Source organism: Coptis chinensis, chromosome 2, assembly GCF_015680905.1.
Source record: "Coptis chinensis isolate HL-2020 chromosome 2, ASM1568090v1, whole genome shotgun sequence".
Classification (NCBI taxonomy): Eukaryota; Viridiplantae; Streptophyta; class Magnoliopsida; order Ranunculales; family Ranunculaceae; genus Coptis; species Coptis chinensis.
This window is the reverse complement of record NC_141457.1, coordinates 19,069,687-19,081,971: the sequence shown is the minus strand read 5'-3', so window position 1 is coordinate 19,081,971 and position 12,285 is coordinate 19,069,687. Positions and strand designations below refer to the sequence as shown.

At 34.8% G+C, this 12,285-nt stretch overlaps 1 protein-coding gene across 1 annotated transcript; it reads right to left on the bottom strand.

Annotated features, from left to right (window-relative positions):
• Positions 1-10,147: 10,147 nt before the first annotated feature.
• On the bottom strand, positions 10,148-12,050 carry LOC147515226 (uncharacterized). Its single transcript, XM_086592832.1, has 4 exons — positions 11,654-12,050; positions 11,283-11,545; positions 10,944-11,190; positions 10,148-10,809 (listed from the first exon to the last, which is right to left on the bottom strand). The coding sequence occupies exons 1-4, from the start codon at positions 12,048-12,050 to the stop codon at positions 10,148-10,150; spliced, it is 1,569 nt and encodes a 522-aa protein (XP_086448958.1).
• Between the last annotated feature and the right edge of the window lie 235 nt (positions 12,051-12,285).

Below are 12,285 nucleotides of genomic sequence, written 5' to 3'. Positions count from 1 at the left end.
AGTTAGACGTGAAATAGAAAACTAATCTACTCACCTTAATCAAAAGCTCCATGAATTCATCATAGTCCGAATCGTCGCACTCCAACACTCTAGCGAGCGAGCTTTTATCTCCTCCTCCATTTTTATTTTATTTTTATCTAAAAACTCTATTCTCTGGAAAAATATGTATATATACATGGGTTTGAAACCTAAGCCCAATACAGACTCGGGCCCAGAAATCAGGCCCACGTATCCCAAATCCAATCCAACAAATTTTAAATAAATTAATTAATAAATAAATAAATATGTATTTTAAATACAGGCGTTATAGTTATACACATCTCAAAAGAATCTCGTCCCGAGATTCGGAAGTAAAGCTATACAAAGAAATAATGTTGGGTATTAACTTAGAACATATACAAGAATGTACGTAGATTAAACTTAAGCAAGATAACGTTGGTATTAATGATTTTTTAAAATAATTCCAGAATATATGTCCTCATGCCATTACAAAATCTATTATAGTTTAACTGTCTATATTAAAACAAATTATTACTGTCACTTAAATACAAGATAAATATATCATTTCTCATTAGCATGCAGTTTCTTGACATGTAGCAACCTCTACGAAAAATAATATTCTACTTAAACTAATCAATAATATGGGATAAGTTCATCCCTGCATAAAGTATTATGGAGTTTTTCATTATCATGCACAAAAGAATATTAGTATCCTAATACACTTAAAACAAAAATCACTCATGTCATTGAAACTACAATAAAAATGTCAAATATTTTAATTAAGTGTACTCCCGTTTCATATGAGTCAATTCGAAAAGGAACCATCCAATTAAAAATACCAACAATAATATGAATCAATCACGTTCACTACTCTAAACACCAATGTATCATAATCAATAACGCATTAAAACACTCTTATCCCATGTTACATCAAATTTTTTCTCATGAATATATCAAAATTTATTCTCTTTTACTAGTAAACTATTTTTTTTTCTTACTAAATAAACAAATCAAGTTCTCTTATTATCATGGATGACAATCTAAGCAACGGACATACTACGTATTTCATAAGAAAATTGAAACAACAAAATGCACATAATTTATAGTTTATTTCATGACTACTCACTATGATAAACCATGGATCTAAAAGTGTAAGAAAACTTCGACACACTAACAAATTTTAATCACACAAGAATAAAATTAATTAGTCGGCAAAAGTTATAAAGAACGGATGAATTACACTAATTATGATGCATTTGAAATCTATTGAAATGTCACAAAATAGTAACAACCTCAAATAATAAACTTTATATTTACTTTAGTCATGCTATCAGAAACCCTTTTATTCTATTATTTTATTGTATCTACAAATATTATTTATTTGCTTTATCAAACAAAATATTAAGAAATTGTAATTCAAGTTCATGCAACTATAATTCATCCACATGAGAGGAAGATAAACAATCAAACATATAATATTCTCATTTAAGCAAGGAAAAATGAATCATTTGAAACTATATAAATCATAAATATGAAAACAACCATTGAATCCTAATTCAGGAATGCAACTGGATCAACTATAACTACGTATTAAAAAAAAACAAAAAAATTATATCCATCCGTCAAAATTATATAGACTAAAACAAAACAATTAAGAAGAAATACTCGACGTTCATTGTTATTATTATTATTACTAATTATTTTAAATAGTGAAAAATTCAAAAATAAATCTCCATATACAATAATGACAATTAAAATAAGTCTTGCTACCGTATAACACAAATTTAAAAAAAAAAATAGGATAATATAAACCCACTTCTAACATATCACCCACAACAAGTTATATTGGCATGAACAAAGTTTAATATATTAATTAAGAACAATAAATCCAAGACATATGTTTTAAAATACTTGAAGATGCAAAAATCAATGTGAAATTAATTTAACAATATTAATCAATCATGTCAAAATTTATAGGCACGAAACACGCTTATACGACAAAATAAAAAAATCTGTTTGTTGTTGAAATAAGATCATCATTATATTAAGACATCCTCTACATAAATTTCAATATGGTTTACGCCTCTGTGTTGCATAAATTCCAATATGGTTTACGCCTCTGTGTTGGAGGCGTAAGCCATATTTGTTACGTGCACCAAATATCTCCGTCGGCTGAATGACAGGCGGAAATTCGGGGTGTGACATATCGAAAAGTCGGGAACAAATATTATTTTACTTGTAACGCCCCAAAATCCATATAGCTATCAGCCAGCCGTTATCTCCGCCGGCTGAAAGACCGCCGGTCTTTGTGAAAAAATAATTCTTGTTCTATCAAGCTTCAGTATATTTTACGTATACCAAACTGGACAAATGCGCGATGATTATTTATTCGGTTTGACTATCCGGATTGTGAATTTTTAATGCGCGACGATTTTTTATCTAATATAGAATATCGTTGGCTGGTTATTAGTATATACAGTTATTAGAATATACCAAAGCTTGATAGAACAAGAATTATTTGTTCACAAAGACCGGGGTGTGACAGGCAGAAATTCGGGGTGTGACAGGTTCTAAGTTAATAACCAACGTTATTTGTTCGTATAACTTTACTTCCGAATCTCGGGACGAGATTCTTTTGAGATGTGTATAGCTGTAACGCCCGTATTTAAAATACATATTTATTTATTAATTAATTAATTAATTTAAAATTTATTGGATTGGATTTTAGATATGTGGGCCTGATTTCTGGGCCCGAGTCTGTGTTGGGCTTAGGTTTCAAACCCAGGTATATATACATATTTTTCCAGAGAATAGGGTTTTTAGATAAAAATAAAATAAAAATGGAGGCGGAGATAAAAGCTTGATTGCTAGAGCGTTGGAGCGCGACGATTTGGACTATGAGGGATTCGTGGAGCTTTTAATACAGGTGAGTAGTTAGTTTTTCTTTTTCACGGAATCCAGAGTTTTACGGGTATACAGACAAAATTTTACTGTCTAAGGTTTTGTTCATTTTTCTGTAGTTATTCTGCTATAATGTTGAAGTTTTAAACGGGTTAAATGTTAGTATAATGTTTGCTTAATTATTGAACTGTTGAAGCTTCGAGAAGCTGTCAATGGCGGCGCGAGCCAAACTAACGTTTGTCATGTATCTGGTTTGAAACTGCTATACTGTTGTGGTGTGGGTTGATTTTATTTTGATTTGGTTGATGTCGGGGGACGTCGGGATAGAAATTTAGGTGTGCTGTTGGAGCTTGAGAGGGCGTTAATGGCGTCACAAGAAATCATCCGGATTATTCTTTGAACTCTTATTGTTTTGTTATGGTATGGTTGGTTGTAGCACGGGATTGAGTGTTGGAGAGTGGGGAGGTGCTGTTAAAGCTCGAAGGTCCATTAATGGCGTCAAAACGCGATTTTGGAAGGGTATTGGAATTTCAATTGGGTGGTATCGGCAGGTTGGGTTTTTCGGGAGGAGTCCAACCGTTGGGATGAAGGGGCGGTAAAGAGGAGAATACGGTGGTGGCTGGTGGTGGAAGAGGCTGCTGGCATTGGAGCTGGTGAGGTGAAGGAGACGACTGTTTGGTTCGTGGGCCTTGGGCCGAAATCTATTTGGTTTAGGCTGGTTTCAATTTTTGGGATTAGATTGTTTAGTTTGGGCCCAGTTTAGTTTAAGTTGTTTGGGCCAAAACTAATTAGTTTTCTTTGGGCCGGTTTCTAATTTATGTGGGCTGGTCCTTATGTCCCCAATTGGGTCAAGTGGAATAAATAAGTTGGTTTTAGACTTTTGGGCTTGGGCCGAACCTAACTTGTGTTTTCTTTGGGCCAGTTTCTATTTTGTTTGGGATATGTCTGTCCATATAATTAAAATAGATCTAATTGGGTCTTTAAATGTTTAGACTTTTGGGGCCGGGTTCTAAGGTTTGGATTTGGGCTCGGCTAGTTGGGTCCGAACCATTTCCTTAGTCATGAGCCCATAAGCCATGCACCTTTGACCTTAGCCATGAACCATGGCTATGACCCTGAACCTGTTGAACATGGAAATGGCAATTTGACTTTGACAATGACAGGTTGACTTTGACATTGACCGTTGACCATTGATCGTTGACCGTTGACTATGGAATGTTGACTTTTTCCAGATTTTCACATATTTAAGAATATGGACAAATGTAGTAATAAAATATTGTCGAAAATTGTATAACCTTGTTTGTCATTATCTAATTAAGATTTGACGTAAGTAGTGTGTAAAGCATATAAATATTGGCACGTAACAAGAGGGGAATTCTTATAATATGACTTAGATATATACGATTTTATGAGATTAAACTACATACGAACTCAGATTCATGGACTTTAGTATTGGGCTTTTGACAGTTGATCAGTTTGACTTGATTTGTGATTTGGACTCGAATAATTATGCGTGATGTTTGGACTTGAGTTGTTCTTTCTTTTTTAAAGTCGTTCCATTTTGACATTGGTAGAATGGACATATATTTTGATTATTTATTTAATATTTGTATGGTGCACAAATGGAAATAATGCGTGCCTTTGATGGGGAATTGAGTTCACATAAATATATTGAACGAATACATTACATGATTGATTACTATTATGAGTTCCTACTTAAATGAATTGTAGTATTTATGAAGGCTTGATATATTCCATATGGTGTAGTGCAATATAAGATTGGCACGTAAAATAATAAGTTTTGAGATTTGATATAGAGATGCTTGGATATCGTGCAATGAATAGTATTGGCACGTGATAATGTGGATTTTTATTATGACGATAAACGTTGAGCTTCAGTCTAATTAAGTATACTGACATGAGATAGAACAAGAATTATTATTGAGATATTTCCAAATATGGTGGCTTAGTATAATAATTTATTTGGCACGTGATAGAGTGAAATGGTTATGAGACATGAAGGTATGACACCTGAATAAATTACGTAACGAAAATCCTAGAACCTAGCTACCACAACTCATGTGATTTGGCCCTAGTAATGGGCGTATGTGATATGATTGGCCCTTCTGGCGTTTCAGTGAATCTGAATGGCCCTTTGGGCGAAAGTAATTTGATTGGCCCTTCTGGTATTTCAGTAAATCTGAATGGCCCTTCTGGCGTAGCCGAATAGTGGCTTGATTATTCCATTTGCATAATTTAGAACGAGACGCGCGATATTTTATGCCGAATAGTGGCAGTACTTACATAATGGCTTTCGTGTGAGGGTACTTGGTGTGCGCCATCCCGCTCAGGGTAGCTACGCACGAAGTGGTTTATTATGTGAGGGGAGGCATGTGGATGTACATGTTCGGCGTTGGAAAGCGATTGTGGTAGCCAGGGAAACTAGGTAAGACATAGATACGACGTTATTTTAGGGACACGCAAAGAAAGCCTTAAATAATATAATTATGGTAATATGTGGGTTAATGATATATCTTTAAATATATAATTGTATGTAGTTTTGCAGAAGGGTGGGTCAACCTAATTACTTGTGCAGAGATGACCCACTCTGTAATTGAGCATGAAATGAGGTAAATATAGAATATGTTTGGCTGGTTATTAGTTTAGTTAGAACCTAAGGCGCCTCGGTGGAGGAACTAAATGCATTTGTATTATTGTTGGGAAGCTAAGGCGCCTCAGTGGAGGAACTTCTTGCCTTAATTATTGTACTTAAGGATGTTATATTATTCGTTGGATGTTAAGGCGCCTCGGTGGAAGAACTAACTACCTTATTTAGTGTGTAAATATATGTATAAGTATATATTGTATTTTAGGGCTACTCACACCAACATTGTTTATAATGCTGACCCGATTTGCATGTTTACTTATCGGGTGTGTTCATTAAATGAACATAGTTGATAAGCCTTGGCAGGATTAATGTTGAAGAAGGTTGGTTGCTGCTTGTGGTTTGCATTAGTGTCACATTCAGGATATGTTTTGTTTTCCCTTAAGGTGTAATAGATTTTAGTTGAGACAAATGTTGTTTTATATTTTCAGTTGTAATTATAATTAAAGAGTTGTTGAAAGGAGATTTGTAATTTAATCATATTTGTGAGTTCTTGGGAAATGAAGAGGACTTTTGTTATCTTAAATTTTTATTGGTTTTTAATTATCCGCGTATTTAAACTGATTATGGGTTTTTGGGAGTTGAGAGTGCATCACACCTCGAAAATCAAAGAGTCGGGAACAAATATTGTTTTTTCCGAATTCTGTCGAAATTCGGGGTGTGACAAATTCCTTAGGTGTTGATGCACTGTTTTTAGACATATATCAATTCAATACTTTTTCTGGATAAAAAAAAGAACAGAAAAAATAACTGTGCAAAGCATCTTTCAGTTTTTCTGCAAAGTATATTACAGGTCAACCTCCTCAATAACAAAACACTCACAATGTGGTACTCCATGATAGCTTCCTTATATATCTAAGTTTCTGATAATGTTATTCTCAATTCTTGTTACTACTTAACGACTTCTATCATATTAGCCTGTGAGGGATAATGTGTTCGAAAGCTAGGGGATAGGTGCCCAGATTTGTTGTGTGTTAACACACGATTTGGAACAAATCTTTAGTGGATTCCGGGTATTCTGACTGTTTCTTTTGCTACTTCCTGGTCTTCTTTTGTCAAGATTTTTGTCTGTGTAAGCACAGGTTGGTCTTTATTTGTCAAGGTCTTGCTCCTGCTTACGCATCAAGTTATGTGGGATTGTCAGTCCCCTCATGCAGGTCCTTTTCACCTTCCTACGGTTAAATGTATATATGGTTCAGTACTCCTATGAAAAGACTCCTCCCACCGAAAGAGGTATAATCATAACGCTTTCTCATCTCATCTCATCTGATATTTCGAATCGATTGCTGAAACTGTCATTCCTATGTATTGTTTTCGACTGTTAATACTTCCATCAATACCCTCACATTCATATAAATTTCACTCATATGATAACATATAAAGCTAATCGAGTTGGAGTTTGTATTTGGTAATTCACCTTCATAGACTTATTGTCGTTGTACCTTGGAGGGAAGACTCGCACGTCTTGATAACATTTTTTTTTTTCGGAATTATACTTCTAACAGTGGGAAATTTAGTCTAGACCAAGGCCCAAAATTTCGATATCGGTTAATATATCGGTGTACCCAAAAACCGAGATATATTGGATATATCGGATATATCAGTTTTTTTGGTGACCAGTCCAAAGTTTCTAATATATCGGATATCTCACCGATATATCTCGGATATCTCGCCGATATATCTCGGATATCTCGCCGATATATCTCGGATATATCGGATATTTCGGAAATTTCAATATTAAGTTATTAACAATTGGTCAAAAAGTCAACTGATATATATCGATTATCTCGGAAATATCGATTATATCGGCGATATAAACTTTCATATCGGAAATTCCGATATATCTCGGAAAAAAAGGGGTTCAATATTCGGTGGATATATGTCGGAAATATCGATATCGGTGTACCAATTTACCTAGATATCTCGGCGATATTTTGGGCCATGGTCTAGACGATGCTGCAAGTGAAAAAGAATCAGTGTTGTTTAAGCAAAAAAGGCAGTGTCCTGGAGAGAAGATTTTGCCCTTCTGGGATAATATCTAGGTACAATCAGACGTCGTTCCTCCGTTTTCACTGGAGAGCTACAAAACAATAGCTCTGTGAGGGTGCAGCCCCAAGTATAGAATTTCTAATTAATGGCCAACGTTCCTCTGGTATGAATAAAATGTAAAGGAAATGCGGGAAACAAACTCGATGAAATATTATCAATTGAAAGTAATTAAATATCAATGAATAAATGTGGTGGTAAATGAATAAAAGGGGTGCTGGAGAATCAGAAGTAACGAAATGGGTCGCTGGCGAAACGGGTAAAGGCAGTCGAAGCCTAACGTTTTCGGGGATATTTTGTTTTGCTTTGTTTTCTCTGAACCTGAGTGCAGCTTCATCATAAGCTCTCGCAGCTGCTTCAGCTGTATCAAATGTACCTAACCAAACTCTAGCTGCTTTGTGTGGATCTCCTTTGTTTTACTCCTTTATATCTTCTCCTACTTTCTCCACCACCGCCACTAACAACAGCAGCAATCCCTTCTTCGTCTCCTGCATTGTAAGTAGTGGTTTCTTCTTTTGGAGTTGCTACTTGAGTTTCAGTTGTGGTAGTTATTGTAGTTGATGTAATGCTTCCACCTTCTTGTTTTACTATATAGAGGTAGGAATAAAGTCAAAACAAACACCTGATTCCCTCAAATGAGGTGGCCTAATTTTTACTTGGAAGTGATTACAGGGAAAACTAACATTAAATTTATTATTCTCTTTGCTCATAATGTTCAGATGAAAAAGTCTACTATGTTTGTATTGTATACGCAATATCTAAAGAAATTAAAAATATGTTTAGGTTGCAAACGAAAGAATATATTAGTTCAATAAGGCTTCAACTGTTAAATGTAATTTCTGATCAAATTCCAAATGGTGTAGTTCCTTGCCTTTGGTCTCTGATCATACATGACGCACTGCAAATACCGCGTTCTCTGCAGCTTAACTAGCTACCAGTATAGAATATCAGAAAAGATGAAGTTGAAGCCCAATTGCCCAACACTACCTTATGTCTTTACATAAACATCCATTCTTTTCTATTCCATTCCGTAGTGGATCACTCCTTTCGCATCCTCTCTAAGCCATCAAACCTACATCTTTCATAGGGGAGCTCATATCTCCGACATCTACAGTTGGAAGGTAGACAATGTTTCATAGGAAAATTCAAAATGACTCGATACAAAAATTTAAAGTAAGCAGATAATTGAAAATGAGACAGGAATAATAAAAAGGACACTATTATAACTATAGACTACTGGTGGTTTGATTAAGGGAATCAGGGAAACCTACCTCTCCACATCAATTGAAAATCTGGAGTGTCAGAAACCATAGCTATTGTCAAGAAGTTGAGAGTAGAGGAATCAACGGAGAAAATGTGAACAGCTACAATTGGTGAAAGGAGTTTCCAAAAAATAATATGCAACAAATGAGAAGCAGTATTACGAAAATAACGCGAAAAGTATATGAAGACAAAAGAAAAAGTAGCGGTTCATTAATCAATCAACAACATAATAGAGAAAGGTAAATAAGGAAAAACTTACAATGACAGTGAGGAGTAGAGAATGTCACGGAAGATTGTTAAAGACTTCTTGGAAGACAATATTTTTGGTATGCTGATGCAATTTGTCTTCTCTATCGTTTAATAAAATCTTCAAGCCAGAGCGTGAAGTCACACGTGACACTGCAACATATAACTGTCCATGCGAGAATACATAATTTTTGAGATATACTCCAACGCTTCTTAGAGTTTGGCCTTGGCTTTTATTTATTGTCATACAATAACAAAGCTTTATTGGATACTACGTTCGGCGTAAGACAAAAGGCCAATTTTTATTTTTTGACTTCAACACAATCCGAGGAATGGTGTATTCATCTCCACTTCGTACTCCAGTATTGATTTCTACTTTTAGGACATAATCTGTTATTTTTGTCACTTTCATCCGAGTACCATTGCAAAGTCCCTTACTCTTGTTTATGTTTCTAATAAGCATGATAGGAGCTCCCTCTTTTAGTTGAATTTGATGATTCGCAATCCCTGATATTTGAAGAGTGTTAAGGAACTTTGTAGGATACAAAATGTCTTGATCTGTGATTTTATCAGATGCCGCACTTAATGTGTCTGCACTCAAGTATTCATATATTTCACCTGGGATTAATGAGAGAACGTATTTGTTTAACTCATCTGCAGAAGCATTCGTAAGTATCAGAATGCATCGACTTCTCAAGTATTCTACATCTTTGTAGTTCCTTGAAAGTTCTGTATAAATAGTATTTATAATCTCTTCTATCCCATCTCCTTTGGAACGAATAATTAGATCTTCAGGTATTTCAATCCATGACGGTTCTTCCCCTTCACATAATGATTGACTGGGCAGTTTTCCTTCACTAATAGCTAATATCCAATTGTTAAATTCTACATCGGATTGGGTACTTGGTGATGTAGAATCTATTCTACTCAAACACATGTTTATGGAAAGACGAAAAACCTTGAAGTGACGCCATAAGTAGGATCTGTTTATCGAAGCTGACACAATAGCTTCTCTTGAGCCTTTTTCTATAACCGAAGCGTCACTTTGAAGTCACCTCCCAAAACAACTGTTTTCCCGCCAAATGGTTTATCTTTTAAGCTTTTATCAATCACAGACATTATGTCTCTAAATGTCTTGTCAACAGACTCAAAGTCATTTTTCTTACTCATTGGTGCTTCGTCCCATATGACCAAATCTGTTTTCTGAATGAGTTTTGCCAAGTGCATCTTTAGTGTGACATTGCAACTTGTAGATTCATCTGATCGAATGGGAATTTTGAACCTTGAGTGGGCGGTTTGACCACCTGGTAATAAAAGAGATGATATGCCTGATGATGCTACAGGTAGAACTATTTTTATTTTAGAGCGTAACTTTGCAATTATTGTATTCCATAGATAAGTTTTTCCTGTTCCTCTACTTCCATATACAAAGAAGAGACTTCCAACATTCCTTTCAACAGGGCTAATGAAAGCATCAAAAACAGCTTTTTGTTCGACATTCAATCCACCATGAAGCTGTAAATACTGCGAGGAAAGTAAATTGCAATTATAAGTGAGTTCCTCCTGTATCATTATGTTCTGAACTTCATCTGCTTCTGGGATATCAAACTTATAATCTTTTAGACTCCACCCATTTTCGTTCATTAGAATTTCAACTTCAAGAAGTGTTTTCCTTTCCAGTTTCGATTCTGATAAATTTGGATTAGACCTTAAGATATCATCAGATAGTAACTCCGATCCCAATGGCAGTTCCACATATCAATAGGGTTGGATAACTCACAAAACACTAAGAGTGTTACAAATAACTGGTGTAATGACAAACTGAAAGACCATTCTCCTGCTTCTTTAATGGCAAGATGCCATTCATTGTCATCTTGTGAAAGACCAAGCGCACGGCAAGCTGACTTGTAATCATCGTAGAGAGTACCATTAACGGTTCTGATTTCTTCAAAATTTCTGGCACCCTTTACAATATTTAGAAGCATATGCATATAGTACCTTTCGCCTTGAGTTGGCTGAGCATAGAATATTCTTCCAATCTTCAATCCTCGGCTTCTTCTTTTCCATTCCTGAAAATTTTAACAAACATGTATGTTATGAATAAATAAAAAGTTTATATGTAATTTAAAATATAAGATTTTGTTTCAAAATTATAATGTACTGAAACCTTTTCATTTTTGCCCCACACAAATTCTAAAGGGAAGTCAACATATGTAAGATGTCTTCCACTCGGGTCTTTTTCATTAGTACGCATCCACTCAGTAAACATTGTTTTTTTTTTCCTTTTTTCACTTGCAACAATTTCAAGTGGATCCCCATTTGCAGGAAAAACAATATTCTGCTGATTTTCAAGATGGAAACTCATTCTTTCAACAGAAGGATCTCTATACTGGATGTCAAATTCATAAATTCTCCAACTTGCTTCTGATGCAGATACATATCTGAAGTCTAGATAGTGCTTAATCTCATCAACTTGATGTATGACCCGCTTCTGGTTATCTTTGGCATAGACATTATTTTATTCAACAATACCTGTAGCCCTATCTTGCCCTTTTGAAATATACTTGAATAAGTATTTAATCATCCTTGAACGGTTACAATGCTCAACATTGATGTGGAACTTAAATTCTTTGGTAAGTTCAGGGTTGTAAGGAACTACCCACCGATTATCAATTTCAACCGGGTTTTGACGGCCCACCATTGTAGTTCTTTTATTATCTTGCCTTCGATAAACTGCAAAACCTTTTTCATCAAATGTCGTTTCACTGCAAAAATCCTTTGGAAATTTCCTTGTACATTTGTTCTTCTTAGTGTCCATACATGGAGAACCCTTTTTCTTCTCACCACACGGACCATGAATCATTGTTTGGACTACAATATCATAAAGTAGAGGTTCACTAGCTTTGTCTGGCAATTCAGCTGATATCATTTTGTCTATATCTGAAGCACTTTTAGGTTTATCTTCTGGATGTAGAAACAATAAAATGTGAGCATGTGGCAGTCCTCATTTTTGAAATTCAATAACGTACAATACTGGGAGCAAAAAAAAAAAATTATTTAGTAACAGTCTTTAAATAATTATAAAGATATATGATCTTATGAATAAGTAAGAAATATATCTTCCTATTCAGTTGTAATATAAAATACTTGTGAGAAATGTGTAA

What these genes read in the sequence shown, in the direction of transcription:
- LOC147515226 (XM_086592832.1), bottom strand. Translation starts at nt 12,050, where the DNA reads ATGATATCAGCTGAATTGCCAGACAAAGCTAGTGAACCTCTACTTTAT. An exon ending in AGGGCAAGATAGGGCTACAG is followed by an intron (nt 11,546 to 11,653) that starts GTATTGTTGAAT and finishes TATCTGCATCAG; the next exon opens with AAGCAAGTTGGAGAATTTAT. An exon ending in GCAAAAATGAAAAGGTTTCA is followed by an intron (nt 11,191 to 11,282) that starts GTACATTATAAT and finishes TAAAATTTTCAG; the next exon opens with GAATGGAAAAGAAGAAGCCG.